Source organism: Rosa rugosa, chromosome 2 (assembly GCF_958449725.1).
Source record: "Rosa rugosa chromosome 2, drRosRugo1.1, whole genome shotgun sequence".
Taxonomy (NCBI): Eukaryota; Viridiplantae; Streptophyta; class Magnoliopsida; order Rosales; family Rosaceae; genus Rosa; species Rosa rugosa.
The window spans coordinates 44,763,707-44,788,390 of record NC_084821.1 but is presented as its reverse complement, the minus strand read 5'-3'; the positions used below and the strand labels follow the sequence as shown (position 1 = coordinate 44,788,390).

Here is a 24,684-nt window from a genome sequence, read left to right as displayed (position 1 = left end):
CCAATGCCGAGCACGCCATTGTGATACGTTTAAACCAAGTACTTCTACAAAGACTCCTAGAGGAGCTTCTACTAGGATAGACAAGACAAAACTTATCTGGCTGAACGTAGTTTGTCACCTAACTAATTAACGACTAAAAAAACAACATAAAAAAAATGCCTAGACCTGGTCGAAGCCCACTACCTCCCCAAACAAAAAGGGAATTATTGAAAGGAAAATCTAATCTATTGAAAATAGCAACAACCCAAGCAAGGCCCAAAGAAAAGCCTGGTCAAGAAAGCATAGCAGCAGGCCCAGCCGGCCCTGCCTCAGCCCTCATTGTAGATCTGTTAGGAGCGTCCAAGTCCACCATCACCGCCACGAAGAGCGCCTCCATTCCACCACAATGCCACCAACTGAGCCGCAACCATAGTTTGAAATCCATCCACGCCCGCCTGACGTCGAGCCCAATACTGCACCCACCTTCACTTGCCTCAGAACAGCCTAAGCACAGACAAACAAAGCACCACCTGCCAACCTCCAAAACCCAGCCAAACCAAGAATCTAGCCAAAGGAACCATCACCTATAGAAAATCATCTGTCCGGCAATGATAAACGACAACAACGCGATCAAGGTCGCACTGCCGCCGGCCATCACTGGACGAGCCTCAATTGAGAGCGACGAGGCTGCTAGGGCTCAAGATGCGCAACGCAGCTCCGCTAAAAGGTCCTCATTTAGGTTACATGATGTTGGTACATAGGATTATCTATTTTATTTTTGGATTTTGCCTATCCGTTTTTTTTTTGTTACATAATAAACATGTTACCAATTAAGTTTGCCTTTAACAGACAGTGGTTGTTTTTTTTTTTTGGTAAGGATTGAAAGAGGTTTCTTACTTGATTTATTTCTATACCAATTAAGTGAACTTTTCAAATAAATAAACATATTAATTCATATGTATGTAAGTTGTGTCACGATTCTTCCAACAGAAGATAGCCAAAACCTCTCACCTTTTTTTTCTAATTAGACAAATCTCACTCCCTGCAACCAATTTATAGTATTTTCCACGTTCCAAAAAAAAAGAGGGAAAAAATAAAAATGCAAAAAAAAAAACAAACTGGTCCGAGTTAAAAGAACGATTCTTCCTCCAACGAATCGGGTCCAACGCTGAAGCTCTGCCTCCCATGGCTCCCCCCCCCTCTCCCTCTCTACTCCTCGCAGCAGCCATCACCCTCACTCTGCTCTTCTCATACTCGGTCAAATTACCATTCCACCCCCGCGACCTGCTCCCTCTCCTTCCCAGACAGCTCTCATGGCCAATCCTCAACTCCCTCCACAGCGCAGTCGATCTCCTCCCCACTTTCGTCGGCTCCGCTTCGTCCCAAAACAACACTCTCGGCTGGAAAGGCGCCTGCTTTTACCAGAACTCGGCTTGGATGGAGTTCCACAACAAAACCGGCTCACAATTTGGTGGCGGCACTCTTCATATCCAGGTCTCCCAACTTTTCATTTATATATTTCGATTCCGTTTATCGAAATTTGGAGTTTTCAGCATCTGGGTTTTTTTGGTTGACCTTGATAAATAGTAGTCTCACGATTTGTACTGTTAAAAAGTAACTAAAACTTTTGAGTTTGTTTTTATTTGTTGATTTTGGCTTTTAGTTTGGTTCTAGGTGATGTGTTAGGATTTTGGGGTATGGGAGCTGTTGACTAAAATAGCTGCTGTTGGTGTTGTCTGAGCTCAGTGGTTGAATTAGTGAGCCTTATTGGGAGGAGTTTAAGAACATTAGAGCACTGTGTGCTGGGTATTAAGCTGTTAATGACATTTTCGACTGCTGCTCCTCTGGGGTTGCTTTTGATTGTTTCGCGGGTTTAATGGGCCGAAGCATAGGATTGGCTTTGAGAGTTAATTTTGTAGAAAATTTGGGTGTGAGGAGTGTTGATTCAGGTGAAAATGGTCCTGGATATCAATCTTTTAACAGTCCTGTGCATTTTTGGTTGCTTGATGTGGAAGGAAAATTCGTGATTTTGGATATGTGTGACCTTACATTTTCATCAGATATTGAGTTCATATGTTTTGAAACTCTGGACCATTTACGAGAGCCGTGCTGTTATTATAGTCGCTGAAAGTTGATACTGTGCTTGTATCCAGGTTAGCAAGGCTCATAGTTGGACGTGTATGGATATTTATGTCTTTGCAACTCCATATACTGTCACATGGGATTACTATCTTCTGTCGCGGGAGCACACACTCGAGTTTAAAGAGTGGACAGGGAAAGCTGAGTATGAATATGTAAGTTGCCTCTTTCTAGTATTTATAAATTACTTGATATTCAAACTTTTGTTCCCGAAGAAAAGTTGTGAGTGTAACCTGGATTTAATGTTACTAAATCAGGTTAAAAACAGGGGAGTTTCTATATTCCTCATGCAAGCGGGGATGTTTGGCACCCTTCAAGCATTGTGGGAGGTCTTTCCCTTGTTTACAAATACAGGATGGGGAGAGCTGTCCAATATTGGGTTTCTCAAAAAGCACATGGGTGCAACCTTCGAGCAACGACCTCAACCTTGGGTAACAAATATTAGCACTGATGATATTCACTCCGGAGATTTCCTTGCAATATCCAAGATTCGCGGGAGGTGGGGTGGATTTGAGACTCTAGAGAAGTGGGTCAGTGGAGCGTATGCTGGTCATTCTGCAGTTTGTTTAAGGGATTCTGAAGGAAAGTTGTGGGTTGGTGAATCAGGAAATGAAAATGAGCAGGTGAACCATGAATCTACAAAGTTAATACACAGTATATTACGTCATATCTGTTCATTTTTAGGCGTACTGGCACTCAGGATCTAGGAAGTTCAGTTTCCTACGAATGCTTATGTGTGATATGCATGGCAATTTCATTCTATAAGTTCTAAAACGATTTATCCTATGGTTTGTATAGATATTTGTATACCTAATGTTATCTTTGCTCTATGCTGACGTGCTTCCTTTTTCCTTTCATTTTCTAGGGAGAAGATATTATTGCTATTCTGCCATGGGATGAGTGGTGGGATTTTGAGCTAAACAAAGATGATTCCGATCCCCACATTGCATTGCTTCCCTTGCATCCTGATATCCGAGCGAAGTTTAACGAGACTGCGGCCTGGGAGTATGCAAGGAGCATGGAAGGCCAACCATATGGTTATCATAACATGATATTCAGCTGGATAGATACTATAGATGAAAACTATCCACCCCCTTTGGATGCTCATGTGGTATGTTTATTTAACTACATTTAACATTTCTTTGTCAGGCTAGGTCTCCCATATTAGTGGTTGCTACAATGTTAACTATTTCTTTTAATATTGTTGATGTTGCCAGTTCCTATTGCCTGTCTAGATTCAGGCCTGGGATTCAATGGCCCTAAAAAGCTACCTATTAAATGCTTTACACCAATCTTTACTTTTAGAATTAATTTCTGGCTTTCACTGGACCACTCTACAAACTTATCTGCATCAATTGCTGATGTGAAGATACTATTTGTTACAGAGTGGACTGAAAAGGGTCAGATAAAGTTCAGATTCCTTCCAAGTACAAATTTTTGATGCGAATATAATCGGTGGCTGTTTACAACTATAAAAGAGAAGAAAAAGAATAATGCCTTCTTTAGATTCATAATTAAATTTGTGGACCAAAATCAGTAAATTAATTAACTCTCTCTCTCTCTCTCTCTCTCTCCTCTCTCTCTCTCTGACACACACACACACACACACACATCCCGATAGTGAGTGCTTGTGCTTGTTTTAATTGGCATTCTTAATTCATTGGTCCTGATTGTTAGCTCTATGGTTACGCAGATTGCTTCTGTTATGACAGTTTGGAATCAAATAAAGCCTACATATGCTGCTAACTTGTGGAATGAAGCCTTGAACAAGCGACTTGAAACTCAGGTATTGTGGAACTGTCTCCTTCAATTGCAATACCATGTCTAACAAGGGCTGTATGACTCTCTTTGACAAATACGTTTTACAAATCTTATGACCACCATGGCATCATATTTTAGGAGGACACATAAATGGGCATATCTTGAGTTAAAAAGATCGACTGGTTAAGATTCTTATTTTTGATTGGAATTAAGCAAGTTTACAAGATCGAGCTTGGAATTCATTGTGATCTTTCATTGTCTCTTTGAGTGTCTGATACAAACCGGTCTGATGTACTATTTCTATTTCTCGCAGAACCTTAGCTTTCCTGAGATCCTGGTTGAAGTTGAAAAGCGTGGGTCATCTTTTGATCAATTGCTTACAATTCCGGAACAAGATGATTGGCTGTACAGTGATGGGAAGTCAACTTCATGCGTTGCTTTCATTCTTGAAATGTATAAGGAGGCTGGACTTTTTGATCCAATTGCAAGCTCTATCCAAGTTACTGAATTTACGGTAAATTCATCCACAATAAAGTTTAATCTCTATTTGCTTCCAATAAATAGCTGCCTTTTTTCTGCATCATCTCCAAATCCAGTGTGTGAAAAAGGCAAGCATTTACTAGTTATAGGGAGATACAAAAGATAAGTGATGACTGAGCCCTTTTATTCCCTCTTCAATAGGAACTGAATAGTATTTGACCATAGCTGCATCGAAATCATAATACCCTATTTTTGGTATTGATACTTGCATCTATTTCTGATAAATTCTGTTGTAGTGATATACTAATATTTAAAACCCGAGGAAATAGATAGTTGAGGTCACTTAAGTTGTCTATTCAAAACATTACATGTGGTTGGAATGAAGTTGTTTCATAAGGAGTATTTATTGATTTTTATTTTCTTCAATTGCTGTTATTGCAGATAAAAGACGCTTACATGCTCAAGTTCTTTGAAAATGATTCGAGCCGCCTGCCCAAGTGGTGCAATGATGGGGACACCGTGAAGCTTCCGTTCTGTCAGATTAAAGGGAAGTATCGAATGGAATTGCCTGAATACAACATCATGGAACCATACGCCCATATGAATGAGAGATGCCCATCACTGCCCCCCAAGTATTCCAGGCGGCAGAATTGCTGAGTCCTCTGTTAGTTTAACAAATTGGTCACGTCTATAGGTGATGCCATGCCGCTTTCTTTTGATTGTAGTTTAATTGTATTGTTGGATACTAAGGTATGAAAGGTGGTGAAGCTGTAATTATGGTGATTAGTCGGGTACAAATGGGAAGACTCGAGATATCCAATTCTTGTACAATGTACATGGTAAAACAGATGAATCGTAGTGTAGAGAAATATTTAATGTCCTTTTCTCAAATGATTCTTGGTTCTTTTTATGTCGTTTCGATTTGATCTAGTGGTGCCTTGTTTGCGAAAAGAAGTTGGGGGCAGTTTCAGAGAATGGTCTTGGATCTTTATATAATTACTTGTGCACTATGCCCCCGTGCGCGCGAACACACATGCAGACCATTTCAGGGCATTCATTAAGGTTGCCATTTTTATGATTAATTACAAAATACACTTGAACTAGAAAGCTATTTTCATTTTCATACCCAACTATTAAATTTTTACATTTGCATACAGTAAGTTTCATTCAGTTAACATTGTACTCTGACCACTAAGAGCAACTTTAACAATTTCTTCATATTTGAATTTTCCTCTACTTGAGAAGGATAAGTTTTTTTTTTTTTTTTTGCTCTAATAAATTCCCTATACATGTCCTCATTTTAGGGATAGTGGTGAAAAAGATACAAAATTTTTCTAAATTTACAGCAATTTTTAAAATTTTAGAGCACCTCCAACAGCTTTCCCATATTTTGATTTTTCTCTATTTTAGGAAAAAATGAGCCTCTTTTGCTTCAGCAAATTCCATATAACTATCCCCATTTTATGAATAGTAAGGAAAGAGAAAACAAAATACAGCAATCTCTGAAATCCTTAGGAATAACTATGGAGGTTTTAGATATTGCTGTAAAATAGGGAATCTGTTGAAATTGGCGAAGAAAAATTACTTAAAGCTTTGACTTTTGCTTCCCTATAATACAAAAATTATAGAGAGATTGTTTGAGTTGCTCTTAGGGAAGAATTATGGAGATCGTAAAATACGGAATCTGTTGAAGTTAGAGCAGAAAAATTATGGATATTTTGATTTTTGCTTCCTATATAATACAGAAATTATAGAGAAACTGTTGGAGTTGCTCTAACACGGTTAAAATATGCCAATAGTCAATGGCATTTATGTCAACACTGTATAATGTTGCTCTTTATAAATACGATTGATGTCCCTTGCACTAGAAATCAAAGGACAAATTAATGTATAGAATATGAGGAAATTCTAGTGTATGTTAATGTATGACATACATATATTTTTCAAAATATCTTAGACCGTATGATACAATTAAGAAGACCCAAAACAGTAAAAAAAATTAAAAATAAAACTAATTACAGGTCTAACAGACGACTAGATCTAGAAACTTAGAAAGAGATTAATCATCAAGAAAAGCAGTAGCAGCTTGGGGAGGAGGGCTTCATTGAAATTTTAGAACAGTTCCGTAATCATATAATTATATATAATCAATATGTTACAACACCGTGGGCACATGTTCTGAACAAGCATAACAACTATTTGAGTTGGTAAAGCACTTCAGTGTTCCAAATCATGTTCTAGGCATGATTTCAATAGGAAGTCCTCCAGTAGGGACTGGCATTGGATCCCTACTGAAGTGATTGTCTGCATTTAGCTTCCAGGTGAATTGAGTTACAATATGGTGCATTGCAATAAGGGTTTCTATCCTGGCAAACTCATATCCTGGACATACTCGAGGTCCCCCTCCAAATGGTATAAAGCAGTAGGGCGGAACTGATGCTTGCTTGTCGAACCTACTTGGATCAAACTTTGATGGCTCTGGGAATATGCTATCGTCCATGTGGGTCATAGGAGCAACCCAGAATATCTAGCAGTGAATGTTATGACTTGATCAGTTTTCTATATTACGATCAATGTCTTGATGTTTTGCTGATCTTTTCTGTACTTGAACTGTGCTCTTGTCCAAAACTATGCTGTTTTAGGACTCCATTTGATTATGTAACCAAACAACAACATTGCTATGAACAAAAGCACTATATCCATATCTAGGATTCGTTTGGAGGAGAACAACAATGGAAAATAATGACAATGCAATGTTATGCTTTTTGTAAATTTGAACTTACCTGCCACCCTTTAGGAATGAGGAATCCACCGAACTCAATATCTTTGATAGCATTCCTGAAGCCACCAAAGACAGGAGGAGTCATCCTCAGAGTTTCCTGTGCTACTCTCCATGTGTATTTCATTTTGGCAAGTTCTTCCCATGTTAGAAACTCTCCTGCCGATTTGCTTCTAGCTATTTCTTCCTGCTCTGTAAACCAAAAGTCAACAGGCATCAATGGTCGAATAAATCCTTTTTAGGCAAGAAATGTGAACAAACCATCGACTTGTTTAGGCGTACCTTGAAGAAGGGATGCATAAACAACTGGTTCATTAGCTAGAAGCCGCAAAAGGAAAGTAATCAGAACAGATGAAGTGTCATGTCCTGCAATCATGACTACCATGACATTTTGCACCATCTCCAATTCTGTTAATTCTTCTTTGCCTTCATCATTTCGGATGCTGAGGAAGCAAGTGATGAGGTCTTGTTGTGGAGAAGCTTTTTTTTGCTGAAGCTCTACCCTCTTTTCACGTATAAGTTGCTTGAGCATGTTTTGAACCCTCTTGCTTGCCTTGAGGCTGCTGTTGTAACGCGTGAAGGGAAAGTTAACTGGCACTGACCACATTCCTTCTATCATTGTTTGGAAACACTCGACGAATTCGTCTCTGCGGGTTCCTCGTTCAAGCCCAAAAAGTAGAGAGCATATTATGTTGAACGTGAGGTTCTTCATCAGGGGCAAGACCTGTCAACAGTCCAAAAGGTTTGTTAAATAAAGACCATCTCTATTTTTTTTTTGTTCAGTTCAGCATTTTTGTTACTACATGAGAAAAAATGGGTTTTACAAGCAATATTATTGGATAAATTGGGAGGTTTCTTGCAGCTGGCTGGTTCATGTTTCACAAGTTTATTAATTTCAATTAGCTGCCTATAATTACAGAAAATGATTAGCTGATGAAAAGGTAGCTAACTTACTGTTACTTGTTGTTTTCCATGCCAATGCATTTCAAGGTGCTCCCTGATTTCTTCATCCATTTTCCCCACATATTGCTTCAGTGACTCGGGCTTTAAAAACAGCATAAGAGCACTCCTTACACGCTTGTGATCCTCGGCACTCAGCTCAAATATACTCCGTTCCCCCAAAATCCTACGAATAGACTCAGTCTGTTGGCTGGAAATAGTGCTCCCATCACTGGTGAATACGAACTTGTTTGCAGCTTGTCCGTGGATGAAGACTGTTGGCTTGCCAAAGAGACTTAGCTTCGAAACTGGACCATATTTTTTTATCCTTTGTTCAAGCCATTTCTCAGCAGTGTTGGCACGCATGGCTCGGAGAAGACCAAGGCTCTGGCCTATCAGGGGTAGTCCTAATGATCCCGGCGGAAGTCTATCGGATGACTTTTTTCTTCTCGTAAGGAGAAGGAATATGGGAATGAGGAAGAGGAAAACTGCAAAAAGGGAGTTCATGGTTTGGAGGCTTCGTTTGTATGAGAAAGAGTTTGCAGAGTACAGATTAAAGAGAGTGGAAGTTCAGTATAAATGGGGGAGTCTGGGAAATATCGACGCTAGTAGCTCAAGATGTTTTTGTTGGCTTTTGGGTTGGCATATATCATAGTTTTCAGAACATTTAAACTACACCCCAACCTCAACCCTCAGCTAAAAACAATCAATATGACAAAACTATGCAAAAGCAGTCAAGCAGATTGGTTACTACTTGATACTAGAAGAGTGTTGGTTTCTAGTTGTTTGTACAAAATGAAATAAAGATAAGCTGGTCCAAAATCTCGGGAATCCTTCTCACTAGTATTGCAATTCTTTAATCGGGCGACTGATGATAAGCTATTTTATCGCAGTTTCCGCCATGTTTTGTAATTAAGTTAGTGCAACTGATCAAAAATGTCAAATGTATTTTCACCATCAAAAAAAAATGTCAAATGTATAGACATAATCTCATGTCACCACCATGTGTATGAACATATATTAGATTAACTTATTCTAATCACAATTGATTAGTGTTGCCGACTCACTATCAGCCAATAATGATCCGGGCAGGTGAAGCAGGCTTTGAGTTTAAAATCTCAAGAATGGGATACTGTCAAACTAATCAAATTCAGGTTGGGGTTCAGGGCACCGGATTTAGACTCATACCAGCTCCCTTGCTAGATAACAAATATGTTATTTTTGTTGGACCTGTCAATCTTGATTCTTTAGGTCGATGATCCCTATTGCTTGGCTTGACAACACAAGTCACCAGACTGTTTAGCAAGAGGATATCTCCGTATCCATGAGTTTGAATATATATACATAGCCCTTCTAAAAGATCGCTCATTATACCCACTTCTCGATCACATATTTACAACTCAACCGTTCAGTTTTTAGGTATATATGCGTAGATCATCTCTGCAAATTTTCAGCCAAATTGATAATCATCAAGGCATTCATAACTGCGATTTACAATTATAAACACGTATGACTCAGGTTGGACAGATTCGATTCGTCTATTGATTTAATCTAGTTCGACACCTTAACGATCATCAATTTGGTTGAAAATTTGCAGAAATAATCTATACATTAACACCTAAAAACTGAACAGTCTAAATGCCGAAATACGATCGAAAAGTGGAGTCCTACAAAGGATCCCTAAATGGCCAAAAAAAGGAATCCCTTAGTGGAAGGGCTCCCACACACACACACACACACACACACACACACACACACACATATATATATATATATATATATATATATATATATATATATATATATATATATATATATATATTAGATTGATAATATTTGTAGAATCTTGGCTGAACCAAGTTGTTTGATTCCCTGGTGAGTACGGACAGACAGCCAACTCCTCTATAGAAGTTCACCAAGAATGACAGATTCTTTGAAAATGAAAATGTAACATATCTGGATGTCCCATTAAAATAAGACTTTCCATGCATCTAGTTCGTGTTTCCAAAAAACAGTTCTACACTCAAATTTATGAGAAAACACAGATTCCTAGCCCTGAAGGCATTTTCCCCCTCATTGGTAAAGAACTTTATGCTAGACCAAAACAAAAGGATCAGGTTTATCACCTAAGTCTGTCTAGAGCTGTAGATAATTTGATGAGAAATACAGTAAATAATGAAATTCAGGTCTGAGACAAGGATCCATTCAATTTCAAAGACAAAAGGCATCTTCTGTTTCATACACATAACCAGGTAGCACATTATCTAGTGATATTGGATTAATTATAAGTTTCAGTAAACATCATATATGCGTATCGTGATAGATACAGTTTTAATATGTCAGTTTATAAGTACCAATAGTAACCCTCAAATACCATTACTTGGTCTTCGCAGCAATATGGTTGCCACCAGTTGCAATTTTGTAGAGATAAAATCCTGTCATGACAACACTGCAACAAATAAAGTCATTTTAGCTTCAGAAAACTTCAAATATATGTCATATGAGGAGATATATAAAACAATATACAACTGTCAGGAACAGCAATCAAAAGGGTTGCATCACAGATGAATAATATCCTGCAAATAATTTTACAAGAACATCCTAAAAACAATATGATAACCATGAAATGGCAACCCATACATTACAATAGTTGAATGACTTTATTTCTTTGAACAACCAATGAAAAACATCCACAGAACAGAGCATGGGAACATAGATTCCATTCCAAATATCTCACACCCCATTACCATCATGCCAATTTCATCCCTCCTATTCTATATAGTACCAAATATAGTATACACAAGTAGGCAGAAAGGTTTGGTGGACTCAATCCAAACTTCACACCTAGTTCAGCTATCTTGTTGAAAGCCACAAGTGGCCCATTTATATGATTGATGATGCGATGGAAATAATGCAAGTAAGGTTTCCCAACGACACTGGTTGTAAGGTGGTATGACCTGTATGGGATTTGAAACTCCATTGAACTAAGAGTCTGACAATTGTTTTCAACAAAAAACAGATAAAACTTGTTCATATAATTGGGCCACTTCTTCCATCATTAAGGAGAGATTTGCATTTTCAGCAAAAGGGGAGACATGTCGGTCGTCCATAAAACATGACATCCAAGTGATTAATTTTGATGAGCATTCAATTAATCCAAGTTTTTACAAACAATTAAAATAGATAACATTTATAAGAACACCAATAGCCATTCATGACAGACAACCCCACATAACATTAACATTTGCCAGCCTTTAACAAAACTACTTTCCACATTAGAGGCCTTTCGTTGATGAGGAACCTACCATCCCCAAACCACAAACCAAAAGGACATTAACACTTGTGTTCTATGTACATCCGTGGGTACACAAACTGACTCATACCAGCACATTTCTTAAGATTACATTGTTCACAAAGTTAGATACAAAGGAGAAAGAAGTCACAATGCAGCGATACAAACCAATGCATAAGGTACATATACTACTTCTAATGTTTGTTAGTCAACAGCTGAAAAATGACATTCATGATTTAGATGCAGTACTATACAGTAATCACTAAATGATATACAAATATCCTGCAAGCCAAAAGATTGAGGAATGCCATTCATGATTCAGATGCACTACTACAGTAATATTAAATGATATATATGTATCCAGAAAATTGAGCAGACACACATAAATAGGTGGTTATCTGAATTTACCTGAGGCCAGCAACAACACCAGCTGGCATGATCTTAGAAGTTTGTAAATAGCGTTGTCCCATGACCCATGTTAGTGTGGCGGCACAAACTGTCACACAAATTAGTTTAACACAACGTTTCTATAGATTGAGAATCAACAATACAGCAAGCACAACATGAAACCAGAAAAGAAAAGAAAAAATTAGTAAAATCTTCTGAAAATCAATCTTCTTCAATCTCGTATAGCACTCACTAAGCTCATTTCATTTATATCACCCTAGCAAGGTCCAATTGCATTGACAATGACTAATAAAAACTCTTTAGTATTAAACCATACGTAATCCTTACTTCCCCGTGGTTAGGGGCGCACTGCCTAGTTACTAACTAGTTAGAGATGCCTATTATAGTCTGCAATTCACTATTTCTTCACTATCTTACATTTTATCTGCCAACTTTATAAGACCTTCCAGAAAACTAACACACACCTTGAAACCAGTTTTAACATTAACTGAGTAAACACTCATATATCATAATCATGCAGAACCAAAGAGCTTCCAAATAGCTAGACAGAACAAAGCAATAATCTCACAAGAGAAATAACAAGTCGCATTTCTGATTTCTTCCATGTCAGGAAAGTCAATGCCATCAAGCTAATCAAACTACAAAGCTTACATCTTCCATGACCCATCATTGTTTCTTGATCATTCTCCCAAAGCAACAAAAACCCAGATCAAGATTTATTACTCCTTCCTATAACTTCAGTCAATTCATCACTATCACATCTGGGATTTCAAATCAACCATGTAAAGAGTAATAAGTGTACCTGTTTGAAGAATCAGAGCAGGATAGGAGTTCTTCTTCTTATGAAAGGCTTGGAGACTGAGATAGCCAGCAAGAGTGAGAAGCAATCCAATGCCTGCACCTCCAAACAGAGAAGCTGTGCTCCCCTTCCTGAAATACCCAAATACTCCTCCACCCACCAGCAAAAGCCCGTAGGGGATCGTGAAGCAGAAATCGTGCATTTTCTCAAACTGGGTTTTCTGGGTAAGCTTGGATTCTTGGGAAATTTGTAGTCTTTCACAGATCGAATGAAGAAAGAACAAGGCTTTGAATTTATTGCTCTTACTCCTTTTGTGCCTGAAATGAAGAGTGTGTATATAAACGGTCAACTACTGGCGCGTGGAGATCGTGTGGGTCAATTTGTCGTGTGGCCAATCATACCAACTCCCCAGTTTGATTGTTTCAGATAAGGTCATAATGGCGACCTGTCACTATCACGGATCCAGATAGAATCTGGAGCCGGAGTTAGGATTTGGGTCGGACCGATAACCCGGTTTAAGTTTCATATACAAATAGATTTCAAAATGGAGTAGATTTCATTCTCAAAAAAAAAAATGGAGTAGATTTCAAAATGGAGTAAATTCGAACGTTTTGGTAATCAAATGAACGAATTCAATTATTAAAAGGGGGGTGAAATTTTCACCCCCAAAATTACAAACCACACCCCATTTTATTTTTTTAATAATATTTCATTCCAAGTCTTTTTGCACTTCCCAAAATACCCTCAAACGTCAGATTTTCTTTTTCTTCTTTTTGGGTCTGTTGACTATGTTCTTCCCTTTCTCTATCCTCTCTCCATCTCTCTCTCTCTCTCTCTCTCTCTCTCTCTCTCTCTCCGGCGAATACTCCCTCTTTCCACCATCACGTCGGCGAATGGAACTGGAATTGAATCTCCGACGCACGAGCTAGATCTCCGACGCGCGACGCCGATTGTTAAGCCCTAATCAGTCCTACGACAACCTCACACCCAAATCGATCGACCTCTTCTCTGCCTCTTACCTCTCAATCCACTCTCAGACCAACGACCTCCTCACCTTCCTCGAGTCCACTCTCGAACTTGACTCCATCTTCACCATCGAAATCGCCAGCGACCACAAGAACTGGAAATCCCGCAGCTTTGGCCGCATCCAGTTCACCACCCTAGCCCACAAAGCCAGAGCTCACAGCTAGTCGGCGCAGAAGACCAAATTACTCCCCTTAATTTTATTTTTTTTGGTTTTTTGGTTCTGCGTCTCCGTCGTTCCCAATTGGTTCACGTAAATGAGATTTGAATCCGATTCTAGGGTTTTGGTTTTGATGCATGGATGGATTGTGGCTTTTCAATCGATGACTTGGATTCTCAGTTGGAATGGAATTTTATTTTTAATTTTTTCTGATTTTTTTGTTTGTTTTGGGTTTTTATTAATTTTTGTTTTGGTTTGTTTTGGTTAGATCGATCCGTATGGAGGCTATGTGCTGGTTTGTTTGGTTAAATTAGTCCTAGAGAAGAATCTGTACTGTCTGGGCAATAGTAATTGGTGCTAAAAAATGGATTTGGTAGCTAGTTGCAAGGTATTTGGTTGGATTTTTTGTAATTGCTTATTGTTCTAGTTGCTGCTCAAATTTGCTGCAAAAAATGTTCGGTTGGTGTTGAATTGTTGTACAATATATGATTAGGTGGATGCTCATTTTGTAGAGGATGAGCTTGTGGTACATGAGCGTTCTGGAGTAGTGGGAGGGCGTCCGGGCTTGGGTCATGCCCAAGAAGCCGCGGGTCGAGTTAATGCTCTGCTTTTGAAGGTCGATTTTTCTTCTTTGTTCTTACGGTTTGAGTTTCTTGCTTAAAGTTACTGAAATTGGAAGAAAAGTTCTTGTATAGCAATGAGCAATCTGCTATTCGATTTGGGATTTTGGATTGTAATCTCCTCCCGAGTCCCGACTTTGTACTTGGATTTTGTTTTCGATTTTGCGGTTGGATAATTGGGTCTTGTTTTCAATTTTGCAGTTGGATAATTGGAACTTTGTACTCTCTGAAAGCCCGACATTTTGGAGAAGAGAACGAGAGAGAGAGAGAGACCTAGGGCTGGGATTTGGAATCGTAAAACCGTAGGAACCGCACCGAACCGCACCGAAAGTCTCGGTTCGGTTCGGTTCTACGACATATGTGTTTGCATTTTTCTCGGTTTGGTTCCTGGAGTTGTCTATTCGGTTCGGTTTCGGTTCTTGGTTTTAAAACCTCTTTGGAACCGAAATACACATGTCATTGTATAATTGGATAATAAGGCCGAGCTTATTTCTATAAGAGCTAAATACTGTTTAGTACCCTGTGGTTTGTGCCCAACATCAATTCAATCCCTCGACTTTCAATTTCATCAAAAACACCCTTGCATTTATCAAATCTCATCAAATAGATCCTTCCGTCATTCCTCCGTCAACTACAGCTGTTAACTCGCTGACATGGCATGCCATGTCAGCTCCTGTGGGCCCCATCTCTAAGGCAAAGATGGGTATTTCGGTCATTTCATTATTCAGATACAAATCCCTTCTTCTTCCTCTCGTTTCTTTCATCTGGCGAGAAGATGTGCAGCGACTGTGCTCCGGCGAGGAAAAGCTCGCAGATCTCTGGGACCAAGTCGAAGTCACATCGGCGTCGTTAGCTTACTCGCAGCGGTGTGAAGCGGAGCCCGGTCCTCCCTTCTCCGAACTAGCAGCGATGACAGCAGGACGAAGCCCGAATGCTTCTCGAGTTTTCCGGCATATTTTCCGACTCCGGCCGTGGCTGCAAGCGAGACCCGTGGCGGTAGCTTCGTCTTGGCGAGGTGAAGAAGCCTATGGTACCTTCTTATCCATCTGTTAACTTGGGAGAAAGAATCGAATAGGAGAAGATATTTGAGTTTTCTGACGAATTTCCATGTTTTCCGGCGACGTTTGGTTTCAATTCAGGTCTCAAACTTTGTTTTCCTTGCCAAGCTCTACCTTGCTATATACTTGAATTTAAGTTTGGAAGAGATTAGCAAAAATTGGAATTTTGGATTTACTGATCCACCGTGGTTCACTGTTCACGGTGGTGGTTTTGGTCTTCCTTGACCAATTTCCAACCATGACATGAAACAATGAGCATAAATTGATGATTTGAAGTTTCTGGAATCGTTGAAGTTGTAGAATTGTCTTTCTTTTCTTGTTTTGATTGAATGAGTTTCTATTTTTTTAGGATTGTTTGATTGGATTTTTGGTTCATTCTGTTTCTTGGAATGAAATCATAATTGCTGCTTTGATTCTTTGGGAAAGATGAGTCCTTGCTCTGATTTTTTTGGGAAATGGCACTTTGGTATGTGATTTATGAGGTTATGATCTATAAATCGGATGCTTTTGTCATTGAAAAGATTGATCTTTTGAAGTTTTGATTTATGAGCTGCTCATTCAATTCCTTCTCTGTCAGTCAGTCGTAGTGCTTTTATTTTTTATTTTCTTTTGACTCTACTGTCTGGTAGCTGGGCTTCACTTTTGTACATGAAGGAAATGAGGGGAAGAAGAAGGGGTGATTTGTATCTGGATAATGAAATGACCAAAATACCCATCTTTGCCTTAGAGATGGGGCCCACAAGAGGTGACGTGGCATGCCATGTCAGCAAGTTAACAGCTGCAGTTAACGGAGGAATGACGGAAGGATCTATTTGACGGGATTTGATAAATGCAGGGGTGTTTTTGATGAAATTGAAAGTCGAGGGACTGAATTGATGTTGGACACAAACCACATGGTATTAAACAGTATTTAGCCCTTTCTATAAAATAGACCCTTTCTCATGTGATCAGGTCTTCCAAATGCGATCAGAACCTTCCATTTTATCTCATAATCTCCTATCCATTCGATCAAAACCCTAAATTATCTCTTCCCTCAAACTCAGTCTCTCACTCTCCATAGTCCATTCGATCAGATTCGGAGACACTCTCAGTCTCTCACTCTCGTCTCCAACTCTCCATCCTAGATCACTCTCTCAGTCTCTCACCCTCTCAATCTCCATCCTATCTCAGATTCGGAGACGACTCTGACTCTCTCAGGCTCTCAGTCCAGACGAGCGAGCGAGCGAGACGAACCCAGACGAGCGAGCGAGACGAACCCAGAAACATCTCGTCTTCGATTTGTGTTGGCCATCTGCGATTTGGTTGATGCAGCTCCGCCTGGGACTTGGTTGATGCAGATCCGTCTGCGATTTGGTCAATGTAAGCTTTCAATCCTTTCATTTTTCTCCCTATACTCTCATCACTCTGCAATTTCCCGTGAGTTTAATTCAAATCACTTGAAATTGGTTGCTGCTAGGCAGCTTGTTGATTGTTGGGTTTGGTTTTGGGTTATTGCTCAGTAACTCGATCAGTTGTTCTCTGGCAGTGGATATGTTGAACTAGATTTCTAACTTTTTTCTGTGTTTGTTTGTATTGTTATTATGCTTTGCATATATTGTTGCTCATTTCGAATATAGGAATGATGGTCGATCAGAACATCCTTATCAATAGCTTTATGAAACAAACAAAAAATTCCTGGGACTGTAAGTTTTCTATTTAAAAAAAGAAAAGACGCTTTAAGGTTGAATCCAGCCAGATTTCAGTTCCTGGTTCCACCCTGGGTTCGTCTTCAGCACTGGGAGATTTAGGCAAATTGCTGAATCAAGCTCAATTGTTTGTATTACTGTGCTATATTGATTCATTAGGATTTCTGATTTTGTTTGTAAATGTTAAGTATTTTGTTTTCGTAAACTTTTGATGCAAAAATGAATCTTACTGATACATATTGCTTTACTTTCCATGATATAGGGGGTATAAGACTACAAGTAGTCAGTTTTTTACTTATGACATTAATTCACAATACGGAAGTTGCATGACCAATATTATCAAATTGGTGTTGTCTTTTGTACCAAATATTTGAGTGATTCAAGGGTAACTGAATGTGGCTTCATGTCTATCTGTTTGTAGGGAGGAGATTGAAAAACAAAAGGCTCATGAGCGATACATGTGGGTGCACCGTTGCAGGAGCAGGGAAAAACTGAACAAGCAAAGAAAGATTTAGGTAATATGCAAAGAAGGCAAATTATAGCTTCATTTTTGTGAAATTTGCGTTTGCGTTTGTGTTTCGCATCCTATTCTATTGTGATTTCAAGTGTTGGTGGATTGATATTGTAAACCTTTCTTGCAAGTATCATATATAGTATGCTAGAATAACAGAAACTAGCGAGTAATACTAATCTATTAACATTACATGCATGGAGAGAGTCTTAATGTTTTACCTGATCTATAGCTAATTCTGTCACCTGATCGATTAATCTGCAGGGAAACTATGTATTGAGGCTATTGTTGTTGCATCTGCATCAAGTGGTAGAGCAACCAAGAGTTCTGAGGCTTCGGCTTCAGCCCCTACGACCAAGAAGAAAAGGCAGAAAAAATGATTCAATTCACTCAATATGTCAATTTATTGTTTATTTTTATTTGCTGCATGTGAGACTTTGAGTTTGCAGTTTAATTGCTGGAAATGTGTATATTGCAGATTTTGAGTTTGTAGTTGTATTGCTGGGAATGTGTATTATTGAATTTATTGCAGTTCTGCAGTCTGCAGACTTTGAGTTTGTAGTTGTATTGCTGGAAAGTGCTTTAGTGTTTGTGTTTGACAGTTTGAGAGTTTTGATTGTTTGATAGTTTAATGTTTTCAATCCTTTCATCACTTTCATGCTTTGACAGTTTGGGAGTTTGCAGGAAATTGATAATTTGCTATGTTGATGTTGATTGTTGAATATGTAGATTGTAGATACTGTTTTGAGTTTGAATGAGTGAATAAATTGTGATCTATTGAATCATTTGAATGTATGTATGGAAATCAGGAAAACTGAAAACTGGAAACTAGAAACGGCTGAAAAGCACTGTTTCTATATGGAAAAACCGAGGAACCGATTTTGGAACCGATCCGAGTTTGGAACCGAGAAACCGAGAATGGAACCGAACTGAGATGGAACCGAAAAACCGAGGAACCGACCCGAGCATGGTCGGTTCGGTTCTAGATCGGTTCTTGATACAAAAAACAGAAAACCCGAACCGATAATCAGACTTCGGTTCCGGTTTCGGGTTCAGTCCTTGAACTTGTAGAACCGACCCGAGTCCAGCCCTAGAGAGACCCAATAAGAAAATCTAACTTTTGAGGGTATTTTGGGAAATACAAAAAGACTTGGGATGAAATATTATTAAAAAAATAAAATGGGGTGTGGTTTGCAATTTTGGGGGTGCAAATTTCACCCCCCTTATTAAAATTGCTGAAACGAGAACATTCGTAAATGTTTTATTTAAGGAAAGTCTTTTCTTAATGTGTATGCATATGCATGTTAACTTTTAATGTGCCTTGTCAAATTAGATTTACATTCTATTATTGTAATAAGAGAGAATGTTCTAGATTCCTAATTCAGGTTAGAAGAGCTCAATATGTTGCTGTTGGTTACTACTTGCTGGTGTTCTCATCTGTTTGCATTTGTCTACTCAGAGAGGTTATTTCGATGGTTTAGGTTAATTGATTAAAGTGTCAAATACAGTAAGACACATGCTTGTCATTAGTTTTGTATGAAAACAAATTAAATTAACTTTATTAAAAAAAAATTTAAATTAACTTATTTAGTCAGAAGTGACCAGTGCTGCCAACTCACTAGGCTTAAACAAGGTGTTGAATTCCCTGGAGAGTAAGGACAAAAAGACAACTCCTTCATAAAAGTTCGGCAAAGTATGAGTCATTCTTGAAATAGGAAAATGCTGAACTTATTTCAATGTCTTATCCCATGCATCTAATATATGTTTCCAAACAAGCATTTCTACACTTTTATTTATGAGAAAACAGGGTTACTTCTGCCCTGAAGGCATTTCTCATAAAAGTTTATGCCGGAAAATACAAAACAGAACAAAAGTTCAGGTCTATCACCTAAAGTACACAAACGGACTCATAAAAGCACTTTTTTTTTTTTTTTTTTTTAGGATAAAAAGCACATTATTTGAGATTACATTCGTCCGCAAAATTCTATGCAAAAGATAGGGGGGAGAAAGGTCATAATGCAGCAACAGAATATAGAACCAAATGCACTAGGTATATAAACTACTTCTGATGTTTACTAGCCAAAACTGCTGAAGAATGACACTCATCATTTCGATGCAGTACCATACGGCAATCACTGAATGATTAACAAATATCCAGCAGACAAAGAGCTGAGGACAAACATTCATAATTCAGATGCATTACGATGGTAATCACTAAAGGATATATACGTATCCAGGACATCAAGGAGCAGAGATACATCAAAAGTTCGATTGAATTTGACTTGCCTCATACCAGCAACAACACCAGCAGAAGTTTGCATGTGGCATTGTCCCATACTCCCATGACCTATGCTGAGCATCAAGATCACAGTGAGCAAAAAATGAAAGCAGTAATACAACATAGAATCTGAAACGAGTTAGGATTCGGGTTGGGTCGATAACCTGGTTTAAGTTTCATATACAAGTAAATTTCAAAATGGAGTAAATTCGAATGAAGATGATGGTGATGAAATAAACAGTTCCATTTTATTGAATTACTTCATATTCAAATCAGAGAGTTCGCAAATTTCAAATATGTGTGTGCATGTTTATACAACTTCTAAGCGTTGGTTTTATATAATTCACAAATAAAATGATGGATAGCTTATAAAATATTACATTGAGAAATGTACATTTCTCAGGCTACATTGAAATTTTCGAAAAGTTGATCTAATCAATAAGTTACAGTACTGTTGGAACATTTTCCAAACAACCATGACAAATATTTTGAGTTGGCAAAGCATTTGGATTCACAGTAGTATTCTCGGCATGATTTCAATGGGCAATCCTTGAGTAGGTACAGGCAATAGATCCCTACTGAAGTGATTGTCTGCACATAGCTTCCAGGTGAATTGAGTTACCATATGGTGCATTGCAATTAGGGTTTCGATCCTGGCAAACTCATATCCTGGACATATTCTAGGTCCCCCTCCAAATGGTACAAAGCAGTAGGGTGGAACTGTTGCTTGGTTGTTGAACCTACTTGGATCAAACTTCGATGGCTCTGGAAATATTCTACCATCCATGTGGGTCATAGGAGTAGCCCAGAATATCTAGCATTGGATGTTATGACTTGATCAGTTCTCGATTTTACGATTAACATCTAGATGTTTTGCTGATCTTTTCTGCACTTGAACAGTGCTCTTGTCCAAAACTATGTTGTTTCTGGACTACACTTGATTACGTAACCGAAAAACAACATTGCTGTGAACATAAGCACTATTATGCTTTGGAGGAGATAAGAATGACAATGAAAAATAATGAGAATGCAATATTATGATTGGCGAAAATTTGAACTTACCTGCCACCCTTTAGGAATGCGGAATCCACCGAACTCAATATCTTTGACAGCTGTCCTAAAGCTACCAAAGGAAGGAGGAATCATTCTCAGAGTTTCCAGTGCTACACTCCATGTGTATTTCATTTTGGCAAGATCTTCCCATGTTAAAAATTCTCCTGCCAATTTGCTTCTAGCTATTTCTTCCTGCTCTGTAAACCAAAACTCAACAAGCATCAAACGTCGAAAAAATCTCTTTTAGGCAACAAATGTGAACACAAACCATCTACTTGTTTAGGTGTACCTTGATGAAGGGCAGCATACACTGCTGGTTCATTAGCTAGAATCCGCAAAAGGAACGTAATAAGAATAGCCGAAGTATCATGCCCTGCAACCATGACTGCCATGACATTGTGCACCATCTCCAACTCTGTTAATTCTTCTTTACCTTCATCATTCCGGATGCTAAGGAAGCAAGTGATGAGGTCTTGTTGTGGAGAAGCCCTTTTTTGATCAAGTTGTACCCTCCTTTCGCGTATAAGTTCTTTGAGCATTTTTTGAAGGGAAAAATTCACCAACGGTGTCTGGACACTTAGGGGACTTTCAGAATGATACCTGAACTTACAAAGTTATCAATGTGATACCTGGACTCATTTTTTCGTATCAACATCGTACCTATGACCAATTTCCGTAATGGCTCCGTGACGGAAATTGGCCGTAGGTATCACATTGATACGAAAAAATGAGTCCAGGTATCACTTTGATAACTTTGTAAGTTCAGGTATCATTCTGAAAGTCCCTAAGTGTCCAGACACCGTTGGTGAACTTTTCCCAATTTTGCACGTGCGATGCACGTGAGTCACTTAATGAAGACAAAATGACCGATTTACCCTCAAATTCTTTCTTTTCTTTTTTTATTCTTCTTTCTTTCTTTCTTTCTTTCTTCTTCTTCTTTTTTGGTTTCTTCTTCCCCTGATTTGAATCATCAATATTCAAATCATCTTGCTCGTCCGATTCCCACCGCCGATCGCCGATCAAACACCGCCGTTGCGTCTCAATCCACCTTCATGCACCACAGATGTTTCTGGTTCCCCCAACTTCAAATCCTATATCAAATTGAAATTGTGCATTGAGGCTTCACCGCTCACTCCGAGTTCATCCCCGCCGCCACCGCCAATGACTTGACCACCACCACTCTCGTTCTCTCCTCCGACCCCCTTTTATACACCATTGATCAGAAACTCAGACCCCGCCAGCCCTCCACTCTCAAATCACAGATCCAATCCCACCCCTCCATCCTCTCCTTCGTTCCCGACATGCAACACCACCTCTACACCATCCTCACCTGCAATTTCATCGGTTTAGCCGACAACTTCGGCCTCTAGCCCAACTTCGATCAGAGGCAATTTTAGGCAGACAAAGATTAACAACTTCAGCCTCCACACCATCCTCACCTGCAAAAAATTCGAGCTGTTCTTATTCACCAGCTTCGCCACTCCGCTGCTACCCACCATTGTGCCTCGCCGATTAGTAGACAAAGAACTCGGAGCCTCCACCATCGAGAAATTGAGGCTCACGTTCTGCGTGTCCTGCGCGGCGGATATCGGCATCGTCGGAGAAAATGTTGTATGAACATAAATTTAGTTTGGGTTCCACGGTGGCAGCTAGTCGAGCTCGTTGATTTCGGCCTTGGCTTTCTTGATTAGCCAATTGACGACCTTGCTAGGCTGGTCGTATCCAAGCCAGTCCTGCATGTCGTAGAATTGAATGGCGGTGTGGGCGACGAGCCTGATGCTGCGGTCCCTGGGGCCTTTGGTGGTGCAAACCTTGCTGTGGCGGTCCTTCCGGCCGGTGGTCCTTAGAATGTGGCCTTGAGCCTCCACGATTTCGCTAGCGGTGGAGGAAGAAGCAGTCCTTATCCCCAAACCCAATCGAGAAGCAGCGGAGGACGACGTTGTTGTGCGGTGGTGGAGGTTGTTGTGGTCAAGTCATTGGCGACGGCGGCGGGGATAAACTCGGAGTGAGCGGTGAAGCCTCAATGCACAATTTCAATTTGCTATAGGATTTGAAGTTGGGGGAACCAGAAACATTTGTGGTGCATGAAGGTGGATTCAGACGCAGCGGCGGTGTTTGATCGGCGATCGGCGGTGGGAATCGGACGAGCAAGATGATTTGAATCTTGATGATTCAAATAAGGGGAAGAAGAAACCAGAAAAGAAGAAGAAGGAAGAAAGAAAGAAAGAAAGAAAGAAGAATAAAGAAAAAAAGAAAAGAAAAGAAAGAAAGAATTTGAGGGTAAATCGGTCCTTTTGTCTTCATTAAGTGACTCACGTGCATCGCACGTGCAAAATTGGGAAAAGTTCACCAACGGTGTCTGGACACTTAGGGACTTTCAGAATGATACCTGAACTTACAAAGTTATCAATGTGATACCTGGACTCATTTTTTCGTATCAACATCGTACCTATGACCAATTTCCGTAATGGCTCCGTGACGGAAATTGGAGCCATTACGGAAATTGGCCGTAGGTATCACATTGATACGAAAACACTCCGAAAATTCATCTCTCCGAGTTCCTCGTTCAAGCCCAAAAAGTAGAGAGGATATTATGTTAAATGTGAGGTTCTTCATCAGGGGCATAACCTGTCAACAATAGAAAAATGTTGTTAATTGACATTGATTTCTGTTTCTTTTCTTCAATTCAGCAATTATGTTTTGAGATTACTCAGAAACAACAAAGTTGGATAATTTGGAGGTTTTCTGTAGCTGGCTAATTAATTTTCCACAAATTTTATTATTTCTAGTGCTGCCACAATTTACATAATATAACTAGTGGAGAGTGATAATAAGAGGTAACTCACTGTTACTTGTTGTTTGCCATGCCAGTGCATCTCAAGGTGCTTCCTGATTTCTTCATCCATTTTCGCCACATATTGCTTCAGTGACTCAGGCTTCATGAATAGCATAAGTGCACTTCTGACACGTTTGTGATCCTCAGCAGTTAACTCGGATATACTCCGTTCCCCCAAAATCCTACGAATAGACTCGGTTTGTTGGGCTGAAATGGTGCTCCCATCACTGGTGAATATAAACTTGTTTGCAGCTTGTCCATGGATGAAGACTGTTGGCTTGCCAAAGAGACTTAGCTTTGAAACTGGACCATACTTTCTGATCCTTTGTTCAAGCCAATCCTCTACAGTGTTGGCACGCATCGCTCGGAGAAAATCAAGGCTCTGGCCTATTAGGGGCAGTCCTAATGAGCCTGGAGGAAGCCTTTCTGATGATTTTTTTTCTGCTCTTTAGGAGAAGGTATATGGGAATGAGAAAGAGGAAAATTGTGAAAAGAGTAGACTTCATGGTTTTGTGAGGCTTTGTTTGTGAGAGAGAGAGAGTTTGCAAACCTTTGTAGATTGAAAGGAGTGAGAGTTGAGTATAAATGGAAGATTCTGGAAAGAAAGGCTCAAGAACATGACCATCCCCCAATTGACAAATGCAAATTATATATCACCAAATGAAAACAAGTTGGCATTTTAAAATAGGGTGCGCTAAAAAAAAAAATTTCTTAAAAGTTTACTAATGCTTTCAGATTATTTTTTTTCTTAAGTTTTACGAGTATTATGTTTTATTCTTTTCTTAAATTAAACTACATTATATATTAAATACATATTAAATAATCAAATAGCTAAATGACACAAAAAATCAACATTATAACGTGTGATAGAAATTCGATAACAA

The 24,684-nt window shown here is 39.1% G+C and overlaps 3 protein-coding genes and 1 pseudogene across 3 annotated transcripts; 1 reads left to right on the top strand and 3 right to left on the bottom strand.

Annotated features, from left to right (window-relative positions):
• Positions 1 to 1,056: 1,056 nt before the first annotated feature.
• Positions 1,057 to 5,250, top strand: LOC133734426 (uncharacterized). The gene is made up of 7 exons (XM_062162084.1): positions 1,057 to 1,473; positions 2,133 to 2,273; positions 2,376 to 2,741; positions 2,984 to 3,229; positions 3,812 to 3,904; positions 4,193 to 4,393; positions 4,801 to 5,250. The coding sequence occupies exons 1-7, from the start codon at positions 1,165 to 1,167 to the stop codon at positions 5,014 to 5,016; spliced, it is 1,572 nt and encodes a 523-aa protein (XP_062018068.1). The 5' UTR covers positions 1,057 to 1,164; the 3' UTR covers positions 5,017 to 5,250.
• Positions 5,251 to 6,425: 1,175 nt separating this feature from the next.
• LOC133733665 (beta-amyrin 28-monooxygenase-like) lies at positions 6,426 to 8,721 on the bottom strand. The gene is made up of 4 exons (XM_062161312.1): positions 8,093 to 8,721; positions 7,421 to 7,862; positions 7,143 to 7,330; positions 6,426 to 6,886 (listed from the first exon to the last, which is right to left on the bottom strand). Exons 1-4 carry the CDS (start codon positions 8,582 to 8,584, stop codon positions 6,590 to 6,592), a joined length of 1,419 nt encoding a protein of 472 aa, XP_062017296.1. The 5' UTR covers positions 8,585 to 8,721; the 3' UTR covers positions 6,426 to 6,589.
• Positions 8,722 to 10,266: 1,545 nt separating this feature from the next.
• Positions 10,267 to 12,900, bottom strand: LOC133732215 (protein FATTY ACID EXPORT 6-like). Its single transcript, XM_062159713.1, has 3 exons — positions 12,580 to 12,900; positions 11,778 to 11,865; positions 10,267 to 10,526 (listed from the first exon to the last, which is right to left on the bottom strand). The coding sequence occupies exons 1-3, from the start codon at positions 12,776 to 12,778 to the stop codon at positions 10,454 to 10,456; spliced, it is 360 nt and encodes a 119-aa protein (XP_062015697.1). The 5' UTR covers positions 12,779 to 12,900; the 3' UTR covers positions 10,267 to 10,453.
• A 7,320-nt stretch (positions 12,901 to 20,220) lies between these two features.
• Positions 20,221 to 24,411, bottom strand: LOC133730830 (beta-amyrin 28-monooxygenase-like; annotated as a pseudogene).
• Between the last annotated feature and the right edge of the window lie 273 nt (positions 24,412 to 24,684).